General features: G+C 48.4%; 8 protein-coding genes across 8 annotated transcripts; 5 read left to right on the top strand and 3 right to left on the bottom strand.

Moving 5' to 3' along the window:
- Positions 1-593: 593 nt before the first annotated feature.
- On the top strand, positions 594-2,728 carry An03g06230 (uncharacterized protein; the record flags this gene model as incomplete). Its single annotated transcript, XM_001390461.3, has 2 exons — positions 594-980; positions 1,034-2,728. 2 exons carry the CDS (start codon positions 594-596, stop codon positions 2,726-2,728), a joined length of 2,082 nt encoding a protein of 693 aa, XP_001390498.3.
- Positions 2,729-3,813: 1,085 nt separating this feature from the next.
- An03g06240 (uncharacterized protein) lies at positions 3,814-7,655 on the bottom strand (the record flags this gene model as incomplete). Its single annotated transcript, XM_059747181.1, has 12 exons — positions 3,814-3,936; positions 4,202-4,411; positions 4,456-4,606; positions 4,678-4,863; positions 4,939-5,785; positions 5,855-6,030; positions 6,113-6,143; positions 6,207-6,327; positions 6,383-6,455; positions 6,529-6,639; positions 6,706-7,313; positions 7,407-7,655. 12 exons carry the CDS (start codon positions 7,653-7,655, stop codon positions 3,814-3,816), a joined length of 2,886 nt encoding a protein of 961 aa, XP_059600364.1.
- Positions 7,656-7,962: 307 nt separating this feature from the next.
- On the top strand, positions 7,963-11,802 carry An03g06250 (uncharacterized protein; the record flags this gene model as incomplete). The annotated part of the gene is made up of 6 exons (XM_059747182.1): positions 7,963-8,452; positions 8,515-9,450; positions 9,569-9,626; positions 9,690-9,956; positions 10,030-10,475; positions 10,553-11,802. The coding sequence occupies 6 exons, from the start codon at positions 7,963-7,965 to the stop codon at positions 11,800-11,802; spliced, it is 3,447 nt and encodes a 1,148-aa protein (XP_059600365.1).
- Positions 11,803-12,174: 372 nt separating this feature from the next.
- Positions 12,175-12,626, top strand: An03g06260 (hypothetical protein; the record flags this gene model as incomplete). Its single annotated transcript, XM_059747183.1, has 3 exons — positions 12,175-12,225; positions 12,295-12,487; positions 12,535-12,626. The coding sequence occupies 3 exons, from the start codon at positions 12,175-12,177 to the stop codon at positions 12,624-12,626; spliced, it is 336 nt and encodes a 111-aa protein (XP_059600366.1).
- A 1,006-nt stretch (positions 12,627-13,632) lies between these two features.
- An03g06270 (uncharacterized protein) lies at positions 13,633-15,385 on the bottom strand (the record flags this gene model as incomplete). Its single annotated transcript, XM_001390465.1, has 2 exons — positions 13,633-15,070; positions 15,126-15,385. 2 exons carry the CDS (start codon positions 15,383-15,385, stop codon positions 13,633-13,635), a joined length of 1,698 nt encoding a protein of 565 aa, XP_001390502.1.
- Positions 15,386-16,232: 847 nt separating this feature from the next.
- Positions 16,233-17,823, top strand: An03g06280 (uncharacterized protein; the record flags this gene model as incomplete). The annotated part of the gene is made up of 6 exons (XM_059747184.1): positions 16,233-16,446; positions 16,496-16,563; positions 16,623-16,808; positions 16,969-17,116; positions 17,282-17,328; positions 17,395-17,823. The coding sequence occupies 6 exons, from the start codon at positions 16,233-16,235 to the stop codon at positions 17,821-17,823; spliced, it is 1,092 nt and encodes a 363-aa protein (XP_059600367.1).
- Positions 17,824-19,405: 1,582 nt separating this feature from the next.
- Positions 19,406-20,309, top strand: An03g06290 (uncharacterized protein; the record flags this gene model as incomplete). Its single annotated transcript, XM_059747185.1, has 3 exons — positions 19,406-19,564; positions 19,691-20,057; positions 20,170-20,309. 3 exons carry the CDS (start codon positions 19,406-19,408, stop codon positions 20,307-20,309), a joined length of 666 nt encoding a protein of 221 aa, XP_059600368.1.
- Positions 20,310-21,694: 1,385 nt separating this feature from the next.
- Positions 21,695-23,074, bottom strand: An03g06300 (uncharacterized protein; the record flags this gene model as incomplete). The annotated part of the gene is made up of 1 exon (XM_001390468.1): positions 21,695-23,074. The coding sequence occupies one exon, from the start codon at positions 23,072-23,074 to the stop codon at positions 21,695-21,697; it is 1,380 nt and encodes a 459-aa protein (XP_001390505.1).
- Positions 23,075-27,090: the final 4,016 nt, after the last annotated feature.

Genomic DNA, 27,090 nt, shown 5'->3' on the forward strand with positions numbered 1-27,090 from the left:
GATTCGAGGTAGATATTGAGGCCCCAGGACTGAGATGTGGAACGAGAGGATGAGTGAGTTGTCGGTTTGAGCTAGGACAGGCAACAATGATAGTCATGCAAGGCGGTGAAGGGCAAGAAGTACTAGATGCGCAGACTTGCAATGTCTTTTACGGATCAGCTCAGGTATCGATAGGCTGAGTATCACTCTTATTGGGGATTAAGCTGGATGGAAACGTAGCTTTCTAGGAAGGTTCGGACACAATCTATGCGATGAGTGATACGGATTGGAATGTGTATAAGAGAGTCCAATATTGGAATCGCGCCTCGAGTCGTGGTCATATGAATATTTCATTAAATTGGCCTCCATATATGAGGGAGTACGATCATAAATAATATGTTTATCATTAAATGGAAATATTGTATATCACCCAATCTTTCAGTCCTACAGTTGCTGGCAGTATAAAACGAATCTCTCACGTGATATGGCGTTATAATCGCCGAGATGCCGATATCGCCGCCATATCCGACCGGCGTTACTATCGCCGAGTTCTATTAGATGGGCCACTTCTTGCAGAAAACCTTCTCTACATCTCTCAATCGCGACATTCCATTATGGATTGCTATACAAGTCGCAGAAGGAAAAGGGCACGACTATCATGTGTGGAATGTCATCGCCGGAAAGTCCGTTGCGATCGCAATGACCCATGTCGCAGGTGCTCCAAGGCAAAGATTCGGTGTTTCTATGACACTGACGACAGACCAAGAGCATCTTGGAGTCATGGAAGATCTCTCGCAAATGACCAAGTGCCAGTGAGACAATCGTCTACGGTTACTACAGGAATAGCCTCCCATGCCCTACATGATACATCTCAAAGCTACATTGCGACTCAAGAAATCCCTCCATCTTCACTGGGCCATAGCCCTGAGGCAAGCGTACGTGGGACTATGTCCAAAAGCCGTCTTTTGGGCACTACCCATCCCATTACAACATACCTTCAGGTCTGTGGCCTTATCCCTGTCTGGACCCATTGTCATGTTACTAAAGAGATCAGTGTGATGAAATATACTCGGCCAATTCCAGTCTTCACTCCGCGGGACGCAGAGATAGTGCGTGGTCAACACTCTCAGTGGAGGCTCAAACCCTAATTGCGACCTCGAAAGCAATGGCACGAACTGCAAAGAAGCAATATGCATGCGGAAACTCCACGCTTGACGACGCAGCGAGGGCTCTACCACCCCCGGAGGTTTGTGATGTAGTCGTCCGCCATTATATGCGCATACTGGAAGGACCGTTTCGCATCCTCCACCGTGTAGCCTTCCAGAGAGAATACTCTGCGTTTTGGGAAAATAGTACCAAGAGACGGCCTATATTTACCGTTATTCTTTGTCTGGTGATGTCAATTGGTGTTCACTTTTGCCACGATGAAAATATTGAGGCTCGTATTCGTCCTCATATTCTTCTGTGGCTGCATGTTGCCCAATCGTGGCTTTCGAACGCGAGGGGCAAGGATCTAGCCACCATATCTGGATTACAGACTCAATGCTTGCTGTCTGTATCACTTCAGTTCAATGAGGGCAATCTCCAAAGGATTTGGTTCGCACAAGGGGTGCTCCTGCGAAACGCTATGTACATGGGACTACATCGTGACGGGAGGCATTTTCCTGACATGCCGTTCTACCACGTCGAGATGCGCCGAAGGTTGTGGAGCACCATACTTGAACTGGACTTGCAGGTCACGTTGGACTTGGGAATGGTCCCCACCACAAGCGAGCATGAGTTTGATAGTTTACCGCCTATGAATTTGGATGATGAAGTATTTAATGAAACAACCAAAGCCGCTCCTACACCAGCCGCCAATTCAGCACCAACCGATAGTTCGCTACAGATCACCCTCCGACGAACCCTAGTACACCGCATGATGATCGCTCGACTTATGAACGACTCGTTCAATGAACCTTCCTACGAAGATATATTGCAAGCAACCAACGAGCTGACGAAGCTGCTGTCCACCACTAAACAACGCCTAGACGTTCTGGTCACGGAAGGAAAAGCAAGCCCGGCTCATCAAAATCTAATAGACTTCCTCACACGCCGCTTCCTAATCGCTATGCATCGGCCCTTCGCAACAAAGGCTTTCCAGGACCGCCGTTATCACTACTCCCGCCAGGTCTGCCTCGACAACGCCCTACTTATACTCACACCAGAGCATGACCCAGATTTTCACCGAATGCTCCTGACATCTGTGACACTCTTCCGACATATAATGCACCATGCTGCTATATCACTATGCCTGGAGATCATGGGACAGATCAAGGAGGATCAACTAGACAAAAAGTTGTTCCAGATACGCCAGCAAGACCGATCGCGTCTCCTTGCCTCGGTCCAACAAATCCCGCAAATCACTGCAGAGCGTCTCCGGTTACGCGAAACAAATGTGAAAAGTCATGTATTTCATTGTATGGCGATCGCACAGATTGAGGCTCTGGAAAATGGACTGGATGTCACGGGCCATGTACTGACCGCCTCGGTTGCAAGTGCACGGCAGGCTCTAGAGATTTTACAGCAACGAGTTACGGCGAATAAGGATGGGGGAGACCATGTCTTCTCAGTAGGCTCGGAACTGGAACTTGCGAAAACGGATGAATTTCTGCCACCCACACTCTTCCGAAACGATGATACGGGATTTGACTTGGGAGAAATGACGAGCTGGCTATTCTCAGACTGGGTTGATGAATATCCCTTGTAGCCATATTCATGCACCAGCCGCGAAGAGACGTACTGGAATAGTTAGTGATATGCCGTCATGGATGAAATATACTTGGCAATATAGAGTTCTCTCTAGAAACATGAACGGTGCCTTGCCTTTTCCGTGCTAACGAACACACTCTGATTTATTTTCATTAAACACGCCGAAATGGGTGTAATATATCTTAAGATATAACAGAGCGTTCAACAACAACAAGATTATTCTTAGGTGCAGCGCCGTTTATTCCTGTAAAATTGGAGACTCGTAGTCTCCTTGTCCGTCAGAATGCCGAAACTCCGTTGCCCCGTTCTTGCTACATAGACTGTGGTTGTTAGCATCATAGAGGCGATTCCTCCAAATGTGTGGTCTGGCTCTTTTCGGTATGTCAGAATGTTCATCAACAAAGCTTGGCTAGTGCAAAACTTGAGGACTTCGAGTCCTGAGCCGGTATGAAATTGCGAATCCATATCTCACGACAGGCATTCTTTTTCCTCCATCGTTTTGTGGATGAGCAACAGCTAGAAGACATCCCTAATATGATGTGGACGGGAGTAATGATGCTGCGTCAGAGGCCCTCAGTATAATCGTTACTATAATCTGGAACATTTTGAAAGTTTCCCGCCATAATGAGGCCGCTCCGTATGCTACCTCTATACTTAGTTACTCCAACCAATGTTGTCGTTGTAAAAGGCCGCAAATTTGAGGCACTACTACACGAGATCATAAAAAGCTTACAGAAGACTGCAAGAGCTCACTTTTAGCCTCTAGTCGGGTTGAGACATGCTTAGTCTACTAAATACTTTGAGGTATAAGACACTGGATGACTGTACTACAGAAAACTTAGTCTACTGATATACATGGCATTCTGTTTGCTCCAGGCTGAAGTAAGGTATAGTTGGGTATAAGTACACCACTACATTATCATCTCTAAATCTTAGGAACACAATATTCTGAAGCACATATTTGAAAGCTAACTTTTAGGGACAGCTGTTCAACCAGGAAGATTATACTGATCTGGGTAGCTTCCACGGGATCAACTATCTTTCAGCCATGACTAGAATGCATCGTTCGGTGGAAGACTTCGTTTATGGAATATAACCTAAAGAATGGGAAAGATAAGGAGACGCCCAAGAATCATTGACAATGCCGTATCGCCCGGTTACAGATAAGCAACATCTATGTAGTCGTGGTAGGTCATCGGTAACATACTGTGAAAATAGTAGTGCAGGCTGATATTCATTGATGAAAGCACAGACGGATTTCAAAGTACAAGGAGCAGACAATAATGACCACCCAGCCACCCATGCGCCTGCTAGTGTGCAGCATTTCTCATGGTCTCGTATCATCAATAGATAGGTTGGACCTTCATCTGAAATCTTATAAACAGGTATTGGGACTCTTCCAATGCCCAGCATGGTTCGATGATTCCAGCATGAAGATAAGGATCAGGAGTTTTGGCCTGCCGTGACATACTATTCTAGATACTGCAGCATTTTCTATCGAGCTAACATCAGCTTCTGCAAGGTGGGATTTGAGGACTATGGGGGAATGAAGATAATGAAATATACTCACTTTCCACCGCTTCTCTGTCACCTTTTCAGCACCTTGTTCGGCAGGAGAAAGGGCTTTGTTGATCAACCTGAGTTTGTCCGATTGGATCCATTGAACATACTGGATGGCTTCCTGTCAGACAAGCGCTGTCATATCAAGCACAGGGCATATCTTACCGATTCGATCGACTCGCTTGTGATGTACCGCACAACTTCCACATCGCGTTCTTGTCCAATGCGATGAACGCGGTCGATAGCTTGTGCTTCGGCCATCGGGTTCCACTGAGGCTCCACAATGTGGATGGAGTTTGCCGCCGTGAGATCAATCCTAGATTGAGTGTATCAGAAAGTTGTTCATTTTTTGGGTAGGAAGCTAAGAACGATAATGAGAATACGCACCCCTCGCCCGCTGCTCCAATACTTGCAAGCATTATTATGCACTGCGGATCGCTTCCAAAAACTCCCAGCGCTTCTTTGCGCTGGCTAAGAGACGATCGTCCATCAATGCGCCGGAATGTCAGGTGGTTTTCGGTGAGCGCGGTCGCAATGAGGTCTAACATCTTGGTCCAGTAACTGAAAATCACACTGTTGGATGTGTCCCTGTCAACTATCCGACTATAGTTCATAATGGGAAAGACCATGGGGGCTGTTGATCCTTACAATTTCGTCTGGACCCCCTTCTCATCGGAGATACTCCGACTTTTGGTGATGTTACGCAGGAGCGCCCTAATCTTGGCCGAGGGAGCATACCCTACTGAAAGAGGGTGGGTGAAACTAGTCGGAGTCGGCGATGAGCTGCGGCACTCATTTGCTTCACATTTAGGGCATGGTGGCTGGCTATCAGTTTCTGTGGCACAAATACCGCAAATGGGATGTCCGCAGCCTGCTTCCTCCACTAAGGATTCACCGGAGCGATATTCCTCGACCGGCTGAGCACAGATCGTACACTTGATTGTCTCAGATTCCAGAGTCCTCCAGGTCAGGGAGGTGTCATCGCGTTCGTGCCACGCGATGAGGGCAGCTTTGGGAAGAAGGGCCACACCATGATCGCAGATCAATCGGAGCAGACCAATTAGCACAAGGATGTTGGTACCAGTCCTTTTGTGCGACGACATTGCCTTCCCAGCCGTGAGGAAGGAATAGCGCTTGAAGAACTCGTAGGGTTCCCTGTCTTCTTTATCCATGTGCACTCTTTCGACCAGCTCGGTCTTCTGGGGCAAGCAGAGCTCTGTGGCGGAATTTCTTTTTGTTCGCCGTAAACAAGTTGCAGTAACCACATTTCTTAGAAGGTCAAAGCTTCTGCGTTTATTCTCCGATATGGAACCCACTATCATCCTCTCAAATGAACCTCGAGACTCGAACGGGGGGGCTTGGATGAATTCCAGTAGCGCACCGTAATCGGCCAGGCGGTTTTGGATAGGCGTGCCGGTGAGACACCATCGGTATTGGGCTTGCAGAGAGCAGACAATTCGATATGTCTTGGATGATGAGTTTCGTATTCGATGGGCTGTTCGCAGGTTCCCATGGCACCCAATGTCAGTGTAAGACCCGACTATGACGGGGGAGCTACACAAACCTTCGTCAAGAATTATTCGTTGCCACTCGTGGTTGTGCAACAAGCCTTTTTCCCCTTCTACATTTAACGTGTCGTAGGTAGTCAACACAACATCGTACGTGTCCAGGTTTCCAGTCAGCTCGTGTCGTTTATGACCATGGTAGGTCAGCCACCGTATCCGCTCCGGATTGATATGCCTAGCAGATATCAGCCTGGATGTGCTATATATCTTCAAGATTTCTTGGGAAGGCGACTGTTGAGGCCAGAAGAAGCCCCTACCTTTTAATTTGTGACTCCCATCCGGAAATTGCTATCGAGAGTCAGCCATGCTTCCTTTGAAGATTTGAGCTTGAGAGAGCCGGCGGAACCATACTCGACATAGGCGTGACAATTAGGGTGCCCTTAGGGACGCCGGCTAGGGTAGTTTTCTGGTGCCGATCGAGCGAATTACAGACAAGCGCAAGGCTTGACAGGGTTTTCCCTAGCCCCATATCCTGTGCACCGTCAGACAAAGTTTGTATGTATGCCTTGGACACGAGATACTCATACGTCTGCCAAGATCCCGCCCCCGACGGGCGCAGGCCGTTCCATACTGAACAGCTTGGTAACTATATTCTGGTATCTATCAGGGGTGAGCTGCTCGTTTATGAACTTGCCTTTTAGGCTCGGAATGTGTCAAGATGAGGGAGTCCTACCGAATCTCCCCACTGGGGCATCGGAACGGTTGCCAAATAGATGGAAATTGCGAATTCTCGAATATCCCTGTCTCCTTCTCCACCATAAAGATCAGCGCCTCAACTTGATGCCTACCGCGTCATAGTTAGTGAAAAGTGATCCGTGATATAGACTTGGGGAATGCGAAGACCCTTAACCTTTTCAGCGCCGTTGTGAGGCGCATACTCGGTTCAATATTCAACTGTATCCCCTTGGAAGCCGAGGCGGTGTCGAAAATCTCGTATATCTTCGCCGTTTCCTCTTCGCCCAGCGCGCTTTCACGACCCGCGCAACACGTCGACATTGATAGCTGGCTGGGCGGAGGCATATCCTTCTTACCAGGTGGGAGCAAGTACTGGGGATTTAAGTACTTTACGCTGCTATCCATCTCCGAAGGGTGAGGATGTTGCAAAAACAACTCCTTTCCGGCCAAAAAATCACCGATCTGCTGTTTTTGACCAAGGAAACCGTAGATAAAGACTCGGAGCGAGTAATACTTAATCTGCGTAGTGGCGAGCTGGCTGGTAGTACGTTTGTTCAACCTACTCTTAGTGACGGCTGATTTCGGTTTTCGGCCGCAGATAGTCGCCTGCAACGTGACGGGGAATTTGTTGGTCAAAGACCACAGCGCCTTGGCAACGAGGATCGCCACGCGCTTACCAGCTCCAGTCACAACGCGTACCACATCATGCTCAAAGATGAGGCTCGCAGGAGTACATCCGATGGGGAGTTGTCCTTCATCGGAGGCGGTTGCGCGCATGCAGAGCTGGGAGGTTTCGTCAGTCTAACACTTATAGGAGAATGTCTGTTTTCGGCTCGTATTCACCATTCCAAAGCAGGTATCATAGGCTTTACCCACTATAGGAGAAGGGTATGAGAGAGGAAGACGGCTTGTGTGGTCAATAGAAGAGCCATTAACTCTGGTGGAGGTTGTCGCTTCCAAGGCGCCTGCCACATGAGTGTTGTCACATCGGTCCTCGTCTTCAAGCGTTAAGTCTATGAAGTTGCCGCGTACAATGGCTTCAGAATCCTCCAGACCGTGTTTCGGTCTTTTGGTACCTTCGTCAGCCAGTTGAGGGGTGTAGCTTCGCTTCCTTGAAATGGTCATCGTGGGGTTTTCGTCCGAGTGCTGCCGCGGCCGGAGTTCAAGGCGGAAGAGGGTTCCGATAACGCTTTTTTATCACCACCTAGCGTGCCCCCTGACTAGCACTTGAACTAAATTAGTTCGACACTTGGGGTGGCGCAGCCTCTGAGCCACAAGATGAACAGCTTGAGCCAATTGGAGTTTCCCTGTTACTTTTTCCCAGTAACTTTTCTAGTGCCCTTGCACACGATAAGCCAAATATAACCCGATCCCCTCGTCGCGACGGATCACCAGGCTTCTCAGCTCAAATCCATTGCTCTCCTTGACCATTATGGCATTGAATGACCCGGCTCTGGAGATCTTTTACCAGGCCCAGCAGTCTTTCCGCAACCACTTGAACGATCCCAGTCTTTATAATGAGATCCTCTCCTCTAATAGCATCGACGAAGTCTACAACATGACTGCGAAGCTTCAAGAAGAAGCTGCAGGCAAGGCAGGCCTTCGAAATCTCGCCAGAATCCGACCCTTTCTTGAGCGCCTGTCATCATATAGTGCAGTCATCGAAGTTTTACTTCAAGTCAAGCCAGAGCTCGCATTGATCTGGGGCCCGATCAAGCTGCTCTTGCAGATGTCCAGCGAGCTGACTAGCGCCTTTGATCGAGTGGCAGACACAATGGTGAAGGTCGGCTATGCTCTTCCTCAGTTCGCCATGGTCTTGAGCGTTTTTGAGTGGAGTGACGCCATCCGGGCCGCAATGGCCTTATTCTACGGGGACCTCCTGGAATTTTACCGTGTGAACCTGGACTTTTTTAGGAAACGTCGTGAGTAACCCCTTTGTTTTTGGTAATCACATGGCAATATTCGCCCGCTTACTACGGCTCAGGTTGGAAACAAATGTTCGAGGCAATCTGGCCCAGCTACCAGAAGAAACTCGATGTGGTAGTGAGTAACATCGAGTTGCATGCGACCCTGGTGAGGAACGAGGTCACGCTTCTTGACGTTAGTGAAGCGCAAAAGGCTCGCGTGAGGTCGCTCGAGCAATTCGCCGAGATCCAAACGTTACATAGCCGGCAAAGGTTTACAGGTCTGAAAGGGCAGGTTGCACCCATCTCATTTGATGAAAGGTTAGATTGGATCTCGAACCGATCGGTCCCCGGCTGCGCTAAATGGCTCTTTCGGGACAATGCTTTCTCTGAATGGTTTGATGTTTCAGCGCAGGCCCCTCAATACCTATGGCTGCAAGGCATGCCGGGGGCGGGGAAAACATATCTGTGCGCTGCAGCTGTGGGTCATGCCCGTGAGCGTCATCGAGTCCTGTTCGCGTTGGTAAACCACGCAGCAAAAAAGACTACAACTGCGCTGGGGGTTCTTCAATCCATGATATTCCAGGCTGCAGAGGAGAATCAAGACTTGCAAGCAATTTTGTTGGAGGCTAAGGAACGTGAACTGCGCGGGAACACGCTGTACGTGACTGAGCTTTTCAAGTCCTTCTTGAAAACAGCAAGTCAAACGTATATTATGATCGATGGACTGGATGAAATGGATGAGCGGGAGCGACAGGTCCTACTGGAGCGATTGGAAGAGATCGCGAAGGAATGTTGTGACTTGCGGATTCTGATCAGCTGTCGTCCAGAAGGTGATATCTCACGGAGACTCGAGAAGAAGGCATGCGCAATCAAGATCCATGATCGCAACGCAGGAAGCATTCAGCATTACATTGACCATCGGGCACGCGACTGGATCAGTGAATTGGGTTGTAGTCCCTCCTTGGAGACTGAATTGTACGGTCTTCTGTCTCCTTTGGCCGCTAAAGCTGCAGGTCGGTATTGCATGATGTCGACCCCTTAGAAGTCCTTTCGTGTGCTGATGAACCCCCCTTTCACTTTCAGGCATGTTTCTATATGCGAGAATTGTATTGGACAATTTACAAGGCATAGTTGGACTCGATGACATTCGCCGCGAACTCAAAGCCCTTCCTGAGGATCTGAACGATGCGTGAGCACGACCCCTTAGAAGTCGTATGGCAGAGACTGAATGACCTAACAAGCTCTACCCCAGATACCACCGCATCTTGCAGAGGATAAGTGACCTTCCTCCACGGATACGTGAACGAAGTAGGAAGGTATTGGGCTGGATCGGGAGTGCGCCGATTCCATTGACCGTTTGGGAGATGGAACAGGCTTTATCTATTGAGCTCGATGAGGAAGGCAAAATGACCAGTGCAGTTACTCCAGATCTTCTTAGTATTGATTTCGTCCAACTTTGTGGTCCAATTATTGAAGTTGCCGATGGAAAGCTGCAGTTTGTTCATTTCACGGTCGAGGTGTTAGTCCAAACTCCATGTCTTGGAAAAAGACAACTCCCCACTGCTGGCCCACGATACTGACGAATGCAACAGATACCTCTTCAGTCCAAGGATAGCGCACTTTATAGACAAACAAGTCGCTACCTTCGACCTGTTCAATAGTTTAATGGCCTATCTTATGTCCGGAATTGTCGATCTCGACCTGGATGAGGGCGATATTCAAGAGCAGATACGGCACGGTCGCTTTCGACTCTTCGATTATGCGAGTTTTTACTGGCCGGTTCTTCTTTACGATCTTATTTCAGTTAAGCGAGAAAGGACTAATAATCAAAGAGACGAGTCGTTGGCTCGTATACTGAAGAGAGTTGCAATGACACTCCAGAATTTCGATTATATCACAAAGGAACCTCGGGAAGGGCATGAAGTGAATCGGATGTGGTCTTTTCTGAATAACGGAGACTTAGAATCGAATGATGTTATACGTGGAGCCAAAGAGTTTCACTCAAACGAGAAACGATGGGACTGGAACATCGATAATAGTAAGGAATATCAATACATGCACTACGTGTCAACCCACCCGCATCGCTCCATTATTGACCATGCGATGACCCAACAGGCGAGTCGTGGATAAACAAAGATCCATTAATCACGTCACAGATGTTGATTCGGCTGCGGGAACACCACGAGATACTACTGTCTATGCCAGACTGCGGTCCGGACCTGGAGCGACAATATGGTCCCGAGCTCTTCCGATGCACGTATTTGTTCTGTACGCGAAGCCGACGTGGCTTTGCCTCAGCCGACGAGCGCGATAAACATGTTGAGAACCATGGACGCCCATTCAAATGCGTCGTTCCGAGCTGCGAGTTCTCTAGCATTGGCTTCGACTCGGAAGCCAGCCGGCAAAGGCATTGGAGAAAACACCATATCTCAGCCGCACGCGAGACTCAGGCGGCCGTGGAAGCCGCAGAAGGGGTTGGAGGCAACTTTGACGCACTTGATCCCGAGGAAGCTCAGCCCTTACTCTTTGTCCTGCTATCTGAAGAGAAGCTCGACCTTGTACGGCGTCTGCTCTGCTCCCAGGCTGGGAAGAAGTTGAAGCCGGAGGTCATCGCGCATGCAAGACTCATGGCTGCGGAGCAGGGGTCGCTAGCGCTCACCGAGCTCCTAGCACCGGTGACAGCGGAGAAAAAAGTACCCTTTAAGGTGTTAGCCGCCGCAGTGGCTAGCGAAAATGCCGACTTTGCCGAATGGGCGTATAATCACCTTTCACTAGCCGACTGGCCCAATATGATGAAGACGGTTGTAAAGGTGAGGCGGGATGATATCTTCACTCGATGGGAAAAGTACACCCAAGGAGAGGTTGATAAGTTGCGCATCAGACCACGATATGGTGACGATTTGTTCACCTTGCTCTTTAGACAATCTTTGTTTACGGACATCCAGGGCAATGAGCTGAAAGAGACGAGAACAAAGGGCCTCCTGACGCAGTTCGGACCATATATGTCGTGGGAAATTTTAGGCACATTGCTCCTTCGAGTGGCCCGATCGAGCTGCTCAGTCATTTTGGCAGATCACCTGTTACAACTCGGAGCACCCATCAACTTCTGTTCTTCAGGACGCGCAATCGGTCAAACACCGCTGTATGTCGCTTCGAAGAAGACCTCCGTAGAAGCAGCCTTCTTCATGAAGTTTCTTATCCTTAACGGCGCAGAAACCGTGATATCAATCAACCGTACTGTCACACATATCAGCGAAGAAAAGGGCGCCGCAAAGATAGCCGAAAAGGTGGGGCTTACATGGAGTGAACTAGAGGAGATGTATAAAAAGAGCGGAAAGTATAAACCGACACCCGATGATGATTAGCCCTGCTTGACAGGCTTAACCTTGAGCTGAGTCTACACCCAATCTTAAGAAATAAAGTATTGGCTATATAACTATAGTATTCCATATATGGAAAATCAAACCGATGGTGACCGACATTACCACATATGAGACCTTCCTCGTTCGAACGTAGGATCTCGGAGCCAATGTCTCCAACTTGAAAGCACTCGTCAGACACGCAGCATGCAAAATAGTCACCCCATATTTTGCTATAGTCGCATGATTTTTCAACATCTGATAGTATTATTAATGCAAGTATCTCCGAATAGCGGGACGGGGGGCAATCGACAAGGGAAGATGCCGCCTCGGTTGCTCTCCGCGGCGCCAGCTTCGAAGAGATCGCTGCAAGCCAACATGAAATCGATTGATAAGCAAGTTGAGGTCTATCAGCAGCCCCTGCAGGCGGTGCGCAAAAAGAGGGACCTAGAAGGCATGCATTGAGCACACTCGGACTGAAACTTGGTGTCGTAGTAGATATGCGGGGGATCAACAGCTGTGTGTGAACGAAAAAGCGTACTCGATGACGAGATTTATTCCTCGGTTGATAGATATCCGACATCCAAGCTGGTGGGGCAGTTCTTTATCCATGAGCTCGCTAAGCGCGTGCCTCCTGAGGTGGTTGTGGTGAATGAGTGGAATCCGGGTCTGTGCAAGTCTGGCCCGGTTTGTGAGTATCGTGGTAGGTCTATTGGGATAGCTTTTGCGATTGAACAGGTTACTCTAGCGAGGAAGCCTGCTGTGGACGCGCGCGCGATCTCACTGGTGCGACTGTGAAGCATGGTGCTGAGAGCCATGGGAGGAGATGATGGAAGAGTTGTCGTTTGCGGGTTGGAGAATGTTCTGGACGATTTGAGCGGGTAGGTTGGACTGGATTCATGTTGCCCACTAGGGCAATTTGAGGCATGAACACGATCATTTACAGATGATTAACCATGCCATTGATAGAAACCGAAATCACGCCACTTCATTGATGCGACTTTTGACATCCCCCTAACACTGACAACAAAAACACCCTCAATATCTTCCTGCGCGCTTCCGTAGTCGATGAACCAACCAATCGCGGTTGTTGTGAAGACTACAATGTATATCATCATCCCATCTGTCCTCAGTGCTATCAGCTCGATATTTGTATTTCCAGAGAGAATGAAATAATATCTTTCTCTGCGTAGGTCATTGCTTGGCCGCACAAGAAGGGTTCCTAGAATCGCTTGTCCAAGTCCATAGAGTTCTATCGCGAACTGGGCGGTCTCGATCGAGTTGAGTTCCAAACAGTGGTAGAAGAACATCCCCGATGTGCAGAGGGCAAGCTACAGTGCACAAAGCCCACTAGAGACACTATATTAAGTGGAGACCATCACCACGTCATATTCCCTCTCCATCCTCGTATCTATTGCAGGAATGATATCAGCACTAATATGGTTCAAAGCTTGTTGTAGATAACGTTGAGACAAGGATCATTAGGGCGCTGTAAGACAAATCATGCATATCTATTATCTGACATCATCTATGAATCCACAGGGGTTAAGTCAGAGTCTTGTTGCCGTTGAACTAGCGTCTATGCTCGGAGTCCCCGATTACTATCTTGACCTTACGAGGTGAGGCAATCATTTAGAGATACCAAGGTCCCAAAACTAGTGTGTAGTATCTCGTCGCCCGTTAAGAGGGCGTACAGAGCTTCTTGCTAACATTTCGCCCCAGCGATTCGCTCATATTTTGGCGATAGTTATATATCCAAAACACGTACTCAAATATATAATAAAATAATCTATGTCTCCTTATATACAAACTATTATACATTCAAAGTGAAAATTTTTAAGCACGGCACAACCGTCCATCCTCCAACTGCGTCCAAGCGTCCGATCCGACCGCCTTGAGAGCATAGAACAGTCCGTTGGGATCGTACTTATTCTTAACCTGCAACAAGCGGTCATAGTTGACGCCATAGAAAGCCTTCTTCCAGTTAGGCTGCTGGAAGTTGCCCTCGTTCATATAAGCACCAGAGTTAGGAGCAAGAGCCTCCAGCAGGGGAATGTAGTCGTAGGTCATCTTGTCCTGCTCCACAATCATCTCAGCGCGGGCATCCCACTCCCAGGGAGTAGTCAAAGTGGTATCGATGAGGGCCTCACGCCAGGCAGGCAGGACAGCGTTGTCGACGTCGCCTGCAATAGAACGGTTGACGTTCAAGCCGACTCCGATGAAGGTGGCTCCGTCAGAGACAATCTGGCGGTACGCCTCAGTCAAGGCCGTGGTGTTTTGCACCACCACTTCGCGGGGGATCAGCCATCCGCCGTACTGGGCCTTGCCGACGGCGATCTCGGCCTCCATGGTGTTGAATTCCTCGAGATAGGTGTCGAATTCCTTAGCCTCAAGAGTGTAGTTGATGCCCAGCTTGGTGAGACCGGTTTCGAAGGGTGCAACCAACGAGCGGAGGGTGGCAACGGGGACACCCGGTCCGGTGAGGGGAGAGATGTAGAAGGAGGTGTTGGTGAAGTACCAAACGCTCATGACACCAGCGTCCACAATGCTGGGAAGAAGGGCGTGGTACAGGGTGACAGCCTCAAAGAAAGTGTCCTGAGTGATGTTGGAGTTGGTGAAGGTCAAGCTGAGACCAGAGGTAGGGGTGGAGGTATGCAGCTTGGAGGTCATGGCCACAACAACACCGTAAGTGCCACCACCACCACCGCTCAGTGCCCAGTACAGATCCTTGTACTCATTGTCACGGGTAGCAGTCACAAACTCGCCAGTTCCGGTGACAACCTCCCATGCGAGGACTTGGTCAGCTGCCATTCCATAGCGCGATGAGAGCGCAGAGTGGCCACCACCCTGCGAGTATCCACCGGCAATACCCACTGAGGAGCACTCTCCGCCCACGATCTGGTAGCCGTGGGCATCAGCGAACTCGTATGCTTCGAAGCCCTGCACACCTGCGCCAAGCCGCACAGCAGGGCCAGTGTAGTGCGAGTCCGTGTAGTTACCGATCAGCGTCCTGGACTTCAGGTTGTGTGTCCACACGCCCAGACCACCTGCACCAGTAGACTTGCCATTGTAGTCGTGGGCGGTGTTGCGGATCACCAGCCGGATGTTGTGGGTGTCGGCAAAGCGGAGGGTCGCCGAGATGTGTGCAGGAGTGGAGACGTTCACGGCGTAGTCGATGTAGTTGCCCATCGTGCAGGGCTTGTCGATCGGGTGGAAGGGGTCACAGCTGCCATTGGCGAACCATGGGGCCATGACGGAGCTGCTGGAGGTGTAGCTAGTAGAGGAAGCTATTAGCAAAGGAGATGTAGGCATTGAGATGAGCAACTTACTGAAGCTCAGGCTCCGTCCATTGTTCCTTCAGCGAGGCACAGACAGAGGCATTGTAGTAGGGAGCATGACATGGTTTTCCCAATGGGATGGTCTTGATGAGGCGACCGTCAACAGTTTTATTGAACTGCGCCCATTCGCTCTGAGAGGGCCAACAGGCGTCTCCAGGGAAGCAGCGGCAGCTGGAGTTGCTGCTAATGGCAGAAGCCGAGGCTGTGGCCGTGAGGGCCAGCAAGCTAGTCCAGAGGGTTGGTGCCAACATGATTGTGGGATGACAAGCTCTGCTCGGGAATCCCTCCGAGGTGACTGGGGATGACCGGTTTATATCCCTGTCGATATCGCTAAACTCCTATGCCACTACCGGCATCTGTCGGCTCCTACAGTTGTGCTTGCAGCAGGTGAAGTGGGCCTAGTCATTTCTGGTGCCATTGAAGATATTAATGATATTGCATGATTCCTGTTGGGTTCGGAGAGCACATTCTGTGCATTCCGCGCACGTTTAGGCAGAGAAGTTTCATGGCAATTTCGACGCTATCCTTCCTGTTCGCCCACATGGTGAGCTGCATGGCATTTCATTTGCCCAAATCACCGCATGGCTTGGATCTAGCTTCCAACGGCCTCGGCCAAGGTCCTCGAAATATACAAGCTCCTCCACCAGCTTCGTCGTCCTATCATGCGAGCTGATCGATATTGGCCCAGGCTTTTAGTCTCTCCGCTTATTGACCGGACAGGGTTTGCCCCGCTTGGGGTCTGCGCGGCGCGATTCCCCCGTTCCTGGCGGACGCTTAGGGTATCTCCACAGCGGGTCATTAGTGTCTGTGTGGCGGCGACGGTTTCGGGCACGGCTTCCAGTCCGGTGATGTCTTACATTTAGCTTCATTTCGCTTGCCAGGATTCGATCCTTCGCGTAATCGCCAAGATCTCGTGATTTCCTCGGCATTAACATATGGCTGACAGGGATTAGGCCTGCAGAATTGTGATTAATTAAAATCTCACCTGAAGATGCTTGGTATCTAGGGTTGAGGGATCTCACCCTGCACCGAGTAAGTTGGGCAGAAGATTTTTTGTTCTCATGTCTCCCCAGTTCCTACGGTCAACTGCGAAATGCCATGGGTTGGGTCCATAACCTTGCCCACCCGGATGCCCACAACCATGTGGCGCGCGTGATCGCCATCTGCTTGACATTCAGCATCAGTGCGGTGATCGCCCTTGTGCTAAGGCTGTACATCCGCTTGCATTCGAAACGTGCCCTTTGGCTAGACGACTACTCGGCGGCATGTAGTGCAGTGTTGGGAGCAGCCTATGCGGGGATTGCAGTGGCCCGTACGCTACCCTTGTACAACCCGAGCGACCAGTGCAACTAACAGTTTAGAAACACGGTATGGCTTAGGACTGGACGCCGCTGCTTTCCCGGATGCGAACGTGGTGATGTTCAGTAAGGTGGGTAATCGTCTGCCCTCTTTCTTTCCTGTGGAGGTTTGACACTGGTGATATTTCAGATCCAATACGCTGGCGGCCCCACGTATATCCTTGCTATCCTCTGCTTCAAGGTGTCGCTCCTGACGTCCTACCTGCGAGTAGGAGGTTTCGTGGCTGCCTATCGATGGAGCATCATTGGGGTGGTGATAGCTGTGGTGTGCAACCAGGTCATTTTCACGTTTCTCTTAACGCTGGCATGCAATCCGGTTAGTATACGCCTTCTTGCTAGGGAGTCTGCCTAACAAGAGACCAGGTCGCAAAACAATGGGACGCGAGTCTCCCAGGCACATGCATTGACACCGTCGCTTCATACTATGGTATGCACCCACAACCCCCATCAACTATATACTACTGACCGAATCATAGCATTGGCTGGTATATTCACCCCCCTACCAACCCATCAAAATTATGATCCATAACCAGAAATTTAGGAACAAGCCTGGGCTTCGACCTAGTCATTATTGCCCTCCCCCTCCCGGTCCTATGGTCCTTACAACTCCGACAAGCGCAAAAGGTATTCTCCGATCCTCGCCCTGCCTTCCTCTCCCACTCAAAGTACACTAACAAGTCAACAAAATAACAAAGATCGCTCTCATGGCCCTCTTCGCCCTCGGTTTCTTCATAACGATCATCCAAATAATCCGCATCTTCACCATCAAGCACCTCAAAACCTACACAGATAGCCAACCGATCGTCTTATGGTCGCAAGTGGAAATAAGCCTGGGAGTAAGCAACATTTCCGTTAACATCACATCCCCTTGCCGCACTACTAACAAAATCCGCAAAAAATAGGTAATAATCGCATGCGTCCCCACCTACGGTCCCTATTTCCACGCCTTCGCCTCGACCCTTACCTCAAGCTACAACACGCGCCGCCAACGACGCCAACACGCCTCGCAGAGCCAGACTATGGACCCGTCCCGCTCGTACGCCCTGAGCGGGGCGCGTCGCACGCAGCGCAACCAGAGCCGGATGCTCCCATCCGAGACGGACGACCAGGCTGAGTTTCTGGAGTTAGGGGAGGCCAGTGCGGGAAGAAACAGGCCATGGGATAATTCTGTCGCGGTGACGACGACGATTGGGCATGGTGATGGAGATAGTAGTAGTGGGGGGAGGAGTTCGTTGGGAAGTGGGAGGGGGAGAGGCAGTGGAGAGGGGAAGGATGGGGAAGGCCCGTTGCAGATTCAGAGAGTCGTGGAGGTGGAGGTTAGGGTCGATTAGGCTCCTTGGGGGATGAGGACTCTCCTGGGCATAGAGAAAAGTGGAAAAGTAGTAATAGTAATGATATTTTGTATGTTCTACTTAGTTACAACTTTACTGCGCAGCAGTTATGGTGTTGGGTTCTTATCACATCAGATTCGTAATCTAAATATTCGTCGAGGTATCAATCATCGAATTAGGGTATATTATGTATCGGGGTCTAGCACAGAAGGCCTACTAGTGTAGCATAGTAGGAATGACCCCTTCTTGCACGAAACAAACTCAGATCCTGAGCCTCTCTTGCCTTACACATAGATACTCCCTCAAAGGCCTGTTAACAACCTCCCAATAAATTGTCAGATATGATATTCTCCATGATATTCTTATCATTATGCACGCCCGTTCCAGTCTATTTGCCATAATCCAAGCCGCACCTCTCGTAAATCTAAACTCATGCTTGCATATATCCAGCTCCTGCTCCAAACAGGTCGTTGGGAAATATGTGAGAGTCACAAAATCGTCGGTCACACAGGTTATACGCGGGTTGAGAATACCCGTCAAAAAATGGACCTAGTTATCAAGATTAAGTCTCAAACATATTGGGCGCGGTAAGCGAAATATCGTTCAAGTAGACAATTTGAAGCCGAAAAAAAATTGGTTTCATATTCCGTAGAATATGTCAATAACGGCTAACTTTATATCCTTTTCGAGGTTATACTCATAAGGCAAATGAATGGTTAGGCGGCTGTTACGTTGTATCGTAAAGTGTTTTTATATTCGAGTAGAACAGAAAACCGGCCGAAAGAACATACTAACGTCAGGCATTAAATGCTACCAGATGAGATCGGACGGAGGGTAAAGTGGAGGAGTAGGTGGTCGGAGTTAGATAACTAGCTAATCCAGGATGTTTTGGTCTTCGCCAGTTGAACACCCAGGGCACTGTATATGTCTTGATGGGATACCCTAAGCGTGGTTCCACACTCGAAATAACATTTATTCCCCAGGAAGACCCATTTTTTTTAGAAGACAATTGAGCTGTCCTCGCGCGCGTTATGGGGTAATTGCTTCAGGGTATCTAGTGATGAAGCACGCAGTCACACGAGATAAACTAGCCAAATCTCGGGGCATACTATGCTTTGAGATGGAAGCTGCTGGGCTTATGGATGATTTTATATGTCTAGTCGTCCGAGGAATATGCGATTATTCAGACTCGCACAGAAGCAAGGATTGGCGGCCTTATGCAGCAGCTTCTGCGGCGGCATGTGTTTAAACACACTTGCAATATTTGCCCCGGCCCTCTGAAGAAATACTCGAGGAAGAAGGTGAATATGACCAAACTGTACCTCGGTTAAGCCTCTTACCGATCTGGACACCGAAGTGACAGTATCTCCTAAATTAGAAGAAATTCTGCGTAAAATATTCGTGTCATTTCCTCACTAGGACAAGCGGAGCTTGATGAGACGAACAGGAGGCCCCTGGAAAGATACTTTCCAATGGATAATCCAAGAAATAAGGCAATGATTAGATGTGAAGGCGGAGTATCATAGCCACACGGATAGTGTTTAAATGGTCTATGTGGTTATCTACAACGTGAAAGTCAACAATGGCCGTGTTTCTCACCGAGGGTATAGAGCACCACTTCTACACGGATCGCAAGGAAACATTATTTGCAGTTTTCTTTTGCGAGGAATATCACGTTATGCAGAACACTGCCGCAGTGATTATCAGAGGGGTCCTGTGGCAGCTGACCCGTCAGGATGAAGTACTTTAAACTTGGCTGGTTGGGGAATTTTGCGAATACAACGACAACCTGCACCAACATTTGGATAAACTGTCTAGTGTATTGAGGGTTATGGCTACGGATTATACCTGTAAGGGGTTGTATTAGATGAGCGCGATAATGAAGCTGAGACTTAGTTCGTTCGATCGCCCTTCGAATAGATTCACATGGAAAGTTCGAATAATCGTTAACTCTCAACCTTACCCAGAGATTACCACGGATCTCAAGTTCTTTCCTTCACGCGATATTAGTACCTTCATTGAACAAAGAAACAGTGACATTGAGATGTTCATTTGGAAGAAAATTAGAGATCTGAGCCTGCAGAAAGGATATTACTGCAGATTGAAAATTGAGACGCCGAATATACTAAAAGTAAATGTCGGTGGCAGCTTCTTAGGGATTGGACTAATGTGCGACGAGATGAAGAAACTTGATATACAAAATGCACCAGCCTTTCCCGAGAACGTCGCCCCTGGTCCGTTTTTGCATCAATTAGACTGCGCAAGACTTTCGGAAACACAGGCACCTCGAAAAGATGTTGAATGGCTTAAAACTCAGAATGGATGTTGTCTACTACGAAAGTAAAGCAGAGAAATATGAGCAAATTAAGGAGGAGACTTTCGCATTTGATGAGTTCATATCCTACTCTTCTGAATCCTGGATGGATCATGCTCACCTGGGTCGGCCGGTATCGCTTCTCGCCACACTCACCGAGAAACAAAGTTAACTTTTGACCTGATGATGATTATGATGATAATAAATCTATTATAGTCTGATACAGTCTTCTAATTGTTGTAGTGGCTATGTAGACTCAGACTAACGAGATACAGGCAGTATATTTATTATATAACTAACTATAGAAAATCATAGTTCTGTTCATATACTACAGCCCGGTAATCTTCATGTATAAATATATAAAATCTGCTTGGAAAATATTAAAATCTAGTAAAGATTTTCTAATATATTCAGTAATATGGACAGCAGCGGAGAAAGATATGAATAAGAATTCTACTTTATAATATTTTAATACTAAAATATCATTTTCTTTTTAATACTGGATATATATCCAGTTATTACCCTCTAATATGGTCCTCTGATTAGAGTTATTGCGAAAATAATCTTTCAATAAAAAAACTAACAACCGCGGGATTTTATTACACTATATTATATTATAGACATGGATAAGGTTCTAACTATCAATATCTCTTCAGTGTCAGCCAAGTGATGACCACTGCACCACCCGGCCACCTAGACTTTGACCTTATATTACAAACACAACGCCATAGAAGCGATGCAATCTAATGATTTTGCTTTCTTATCTCCAAGATTCTTACTATGTCTTCGTTCTAACTTGTTCCAGTGCATTTCAAACTTTCTTGAGAGAGCTAATGCTAATTCACCAAAACTTGAATAATTGGCGGCAGATAATAGACTGAGAATTACAGGTTTTCTATTAGACACTCCGTAGCCTCCTTCATGTGCACTACAAACAGTGTCTAATGAAATTTTATGAATTAAAATAAGTGCTAGACCGGGGCCAAGAATATCAACACTAGTAACTACTAACCCAACTATTTTTACTAACATCCCCGTAACCTTTTCTAACTTAAAACTTACGCTTACTAGCGAACTCTTTTTCGTTCCTTACAAAAGAACCCCAACACTGCAGATATTGTGAGAATATCATTACTTCATCCGGACCCCTTGCACCCCCGCACGGCAGTTGCGGAGACTAAACTGGTTTCGGTATGGATGGGCGGAATGTGGAGATGGCAAGCAAGGCGAGGGGTGTTGAGGGTTGAGATCTCGGACGAAGATACTATGTTCAGTTTGGCGGTCATGGGCTTGGGCTTAGCTTGCAGCTTGCTGATGTACTGGGATCGTGAAGCTGGGGTGGTTTATTGCAATGATGAAATGTGGATGCTACGTGTACGGCTCTCACGGCAACGAGACAGAACGAGGAACAAGGCAATACGTAGTAGCAAGAGTGCCAGGGAATTTAGTTCGAAGAGTGACTGAATTGAGCGATTAATCCTAAGCTAGCTATTCACATACAGTGACTATACAAGATAAAGGATAGACAGTCTATCGTACACGATGTTGCCGAAAAGTTTACAAGAAGCGACCCTCCTTGCTCAACCACTCGGCCATGTAGTTGTAAGCCGTGTAGAGAGTGTTACCGTACTCACCAGGGTACGTCTCACACTCAGTGCAGGTGACAATAGTGTGCTGGGCACCCTCGACGAAAGCAATCTCGGCATCCTTGCTACCAGCGGCAAGGTGGAGCTTCTCAGCGTTCAGGTACTCGTAGTGGCCGGTGTTGCCCATGTTGAGCAGAGGCACGGTAACACCGCCAATGTTGCCGAGAGGGGCAGTCTGGCTAGAGTTCCAGACAATACCCTCGAAGCCGTCGACCTTGTATTCGAAGTCGTCGGTGACGCGGATGGCCAGAGTGGAAAGGTAGCGCTTGATGGTGGTCTTGATGGCGCCGCCCTCGAAGTTGTCGGCAAAGCTCTCGAAGTTAGCGGGCACACGAACGGAGGGAACAATCTGCGTGGTGATCGATCCGTTGCGGTGCAGAAGGGGCCAGGGGTAGGTGGTGTGGTGGATCCAGCGGGTGTCCTGGGCGAAGAACTTGTTGTTGAAGCCGACGTACATGGAGTCGACGATGTAGAAGGGCTCGTCGTCGCTGAAGATGCCGCTGCCGTTGTTGATGGCAGCCAGGCGGGACTCGGCGTGCTTCAGGATACGGTTGTTGCGAGCAACGACACCCTTCTCGAAGGCCTTCTTGAAGGACTGGGTGTAGTTGGCACCGGACTCGGAGAAGCCGTTGACGGGGTTGTAGAGGTTCAGAGACTGGTCAATCTTGGCACCAGAGTGCTCATCGATAATGGCGGGATTGAGACTCAGAAGAGACATGGTGGAAAGTCCGTAGTTGGCGTCAATGAGAATAAGGCCATCGGCGGCAGGCAGGTCGGCCATAGCATCAGAGCAGGGGTAGATACGTTCGGGGCCATTGCAGGCCTTGACACCATTCTCGGCAATGTTCTGGTAGGCGGTCATCATGGCGCCACCACCACTGTGCCCGAAGATGACGACCTTGTCAATTTCAGTCAGGTTGCGCAAGTAGCTCATGCCCTGGCCGACGTTGGTCATCATATCCTCAAAGTTGATGTCGGTCATATAGCCGCTCTTGCTGGCATCGTTGTTGGCGCAGAAGGTCGTAAAGCCGCGGCGGGGGAGCTCGTGGCAGGCTGAGAAGTTCAGGTAGTCCTGCTCAGCGTGCATCACGTAGACACCGATACGGGACAGAGGGCCAGTAGTGTTTGGTCGGTAGAGGCCACCGACAACTCCGTCATCATCAAAGTCAATCATAACAGGCTCAGGAAGGCCATAGGGATCGGTAACGGCATAGTTGTATTTGGCAGCGACTCCAGAGAGAGCGCTCAAGGCCATAAGGCCTGCGAAGGCTGCGGTCTTGGAGGAAAACATGGTGACCGGCTGAGTTGGAGGAATGAGAGGAATGATGTCCAGAATATGGGTGGTGGACGGGGTTTATATAGTTATCTGCAAAGTAGACGAGACATGACCATGTCGGCCGAAGTAACTCCTCATGTTTGAAGTAGAGAGGGTGGGACTGGATGACGAGTGCTGCAGTAGATCGCTTCTTTGTCAAGCAGCAGTTGAAGTCCTGGTATGAGACAGCCAGTAACGATTGAAGTTGAGATGGGTCCTGCGTGGTACAGAGGACTGGTCGTACGATCGGACGGCACAGAAAAGTCCGTCAATGTTAAGCCAAGGCAGAAGCGAAAGCTAGCACAGGCTAGATATGACTATTTGTTGAGGTTGAACACTGTCCCTGTTCTGACGAATGCGATATCGGCTGGCTGGCACCTGCGGGGGCGTTCTGCAGCCGGGGGACTCGTGATTCGCTCTGCAGTCCGTACCACAGCTGCAAGAAAATAAGCTGCAGCAACCTGCCAGGCACGTTCTCTGCATATTCTCAAGGTCTGGGGGTGTTTCCATGGATTGTGGTTCGATCTGAACGTATCTCCGACGAGGGCCTCCGCGTTAGGCAACTCCCGCCGAACGATCGTCCCAACCCTAATTTGCAGGACCCGGAGCCATGCCCACTTATCAGGCATCTGGGCTAACAAGTTGGAGATTCGGAAGGGCAAAACATAGTTCCTGGCATTATAGTTGGCTTAGTATATCACTTATCCACGGATCGTCGTAGACAATTCTTATCAGTTCAATCAGCTGAAACGGCCACGAAAACTTCCCGCGATTTAAGCACCGCTCACTGTCCAATTCATATTCTATTGGGTGGTGACATGTCAGCATAGTACGCGTCTTTAATGGACAGCATGAAACACAACCTCAGCAATGTAACCGGCGGGGTTTTTGGCAACGATATGGCCCGTTTGTAATGTCCCAATTTGCAGGGGACGTTGTATGCTTGTCCCATGTGGGAACGTAGTTTTCGTAGAAGCGCGGGATCTAGGCTTATTATAGTATGATACAGACGGGATATAGCTTGCTTATTCGTATGCCTCTATATCTCCAGGCAGCTGCATATCTGCCGCATGTTAGTGGACTAAGTAACATGATTCCGTGCAGTAGCATTTTGGAGACCAAGGAATAGGGTACGAACAGCATTAAACCTTGACAAGTGTCTATAAATCTCCCCAGAAGCTGGAATTTCCTTCCCATGTCTTTTTATGCAAACGTTTGAGCTCTGACGTTTCTCTCATGTCAGGTAATGCGATCCCTTTTTCTATTTCCTTTCGGAAGATATATGAGCCGTATTAACTTCTTTGAGAAGAGTTTGACTCTTTCCCTCACGTCCGGAGGCTTTATGTTGTACCACAGTGGTAATTTATCCCAATGAATGGCGTGATGAGATTTCATTCAAGCTCATATGCAGCTGGCACAATACAGCCAATAGACTGAGTGGAATGTAATCTTTTGTTGAGACACATTTCTTCGTCTGCCGTCTTGTTGTGTATTGGGTAGCCCTTCCAAATAGCGGTTGTCTCCAGATCACTAAGAGGTTTCTTGTTAACATCTTGTACTGCTCTTCAAGGGCTATAGTCTGGACTAAAAGTGGCCTGTTGATAGGGAGTATAATCGTCGGTATCTAGCCAACGGCTTTCCCTCCTTGCTGCCCGATAATACTCAATGACCCCGCCTTTTGCGAATTCGTATCTGACCATGTCATAACATGGCAAAAGGTGAAAAAGATAACAAGCATGAGTAGTAATTTGAACCTTGATAACAACATTATCAGCCTTTCAGCTTCGCATTTCCATTTCTTACTACAGGCTTATCACTTACACTAATCATGACCATTTCCGTACAGACAGGGTGTGGCTTCCTGTGTTGAGTGCATCATAGTATACAGCATTTCAACACTTGGGACTTATTTGGCTTGGAGGGTGTGAAATATTCATAGCAAAAGCTCCAGGTCGAAACTTGGGTTTTCTAGAGGGTTATCGAAAATAGAGACATACGATTGACATGAATGTCATATGGTCATGCAACTTCAGAAGCCTGGGCAGGATTTTCATGATAATAGTAAGCATACGGAATGAAATACTTAGCAGTCCTATACTCAATGAAGAATTCGGAGAACTTCAGGCGAAATCATGAACGTAGTTTAGCCCAATGTCCACTTGATTTGCGGTTCTAGACCGGACAAAAACGATGCCACTGTGGTCGACCTAAGTCGCTCAACACCTTAAGGATCATCAGCCTCTTATCAATGATTTTAATAACTGTATGGCCTATAAATTCCCAGGTACGGGTCAATATCAGTTGGTGGAAGAGGAACTCGATAATGTAACCAGGTCAGACCCGACTCACAAATGTCAAGTATTGGTTTGAATTTCGGTATAGATTGTGGTATTCTACAGCAAAGACTCAGATCATTATCAACCAGCAGCAACCAGTTAAATATTGCAAGAGGGGTGACACTGAATAAGAGATAGACGAGTGGGGCCGGGAAATGAGCGATATCTAGCAAATCGACAGTAGAACATTCTGAAAGTAATCAGACTGATGAACAAGGGCTTTAATGACGGAGAGCTATAACATAAAGGCATTTGTTAGCGGTCTATTGCCCGAGTGATACTTGTCAGCACTTACACCACGGTTTGACTGGCACAAGTGAAGGGCATCGATGAATACAATGGCCATGAGGGGTTATATACTCGAGACCCCGGTGCCTAAAGATTTCTGCTTCCTGGGGCGGGGGAAAGGGCCATCCATCCCAGCAGTAACCTCCATGGTACAAACGCGGACCTGTGGACCGGCACATCCAAAGGTTATGTAAGTAATATTCTGCCGAGGACGCTCTTTAGTTCGAAGTTAAACACCTTCATATCATTAGTTGCCCAACCTGGCATTACACAAACACTCCGGTCAGGTGATTTTCGCAGCTCCTTAATTCTCTCATTCGATTCTGTAACATCTTCTTTTCACTCGAGTGACTTTGGACTTGAGCATCATGTCCACTGCTTTTTTCTTTAATCGCCGTTGAAATACCCCTGAACCGCAATACTTGTTAATCTAAGAAAAGTTTACTAAATACCTCATTGTCATATGTAAGCCTTGGCAATGTTATGGTCGCTTCCAAGAAACATAAGCTAATGCATGCACTACTGCACGCATTCGTCACGCAACATATATTGTATCGGCACTTGTGATACGATATCAATGTTGCTAAGAGAGGAATGAGTTTAGAGATATAAGTAAACGGGAAAGAAGTCCTTCTATCACGTCACAAGGCTTGTCATTTGTGAGCTTTTGTGAACCTCTCCGTTGGTGTATGGAAGTTGAAGCGGCTGCTGTCTTACAGCTCGGGATCGCGGGTTCCGACAGCGACACTACACATTCCGCCCACCTACCGAACGGATCGGTGAGCACTGCACAATCAATCTGTATTTCCATCTCCAAGTTAATTTTCTTCTAGGCTCAAGCCTCTTCTGCATCACTACACCATTATGGATACCCAAGCCACTCCGAATGAACGGACTCCACCCATCCTACCGGATTTTCGCCGAAAAGTGCCTCAGTAGCTCTGTGTGACACGCAATCAGCACGAGCTTCATATATGTTTCCGAGCTCCGACGGTCATCCTTATTAGATAAACCCCATAACGTATAATGAGGTTCTGCTAAGGTTCGACCACGAAGCTTGGTTTGCCGGGAAGCATGTACGGGAGAGTTCTTCCGAGAAGGGGGGTGTTTCGTGATTTCCAACTTTCCACCAATTATCACACCGACACGGGTGGAGGGCGAGAAGAGAAAGAACCATTCGCGACTCAGTGTCGAAGTCTTATTTGGCCATGTAGAGTCGTAGACTAGACTCGGAGGGGAAACAGAAGAGGGATGGGGTCATCCGAACGGAAAGCTTCCAAGGATTGGCGACCCTCTTTCCGTAATGGGCTACCAAGAGACACCGTGCGGTTTCATCTGTTCCTTCCGTCCATTAAGTGTTAATACAGG

Source organism: Aspergillus niger (genome assembly GCF_000002855.4).
Source record: "Aspergillus niger supercontig An03".
Lineage (NCBI taxonomy): Eukaryota > Fungi > Ascomycota > Eurotiomycetes > Eurotiales > Aspergillaceae > Aspergillus > Aspergillus niger.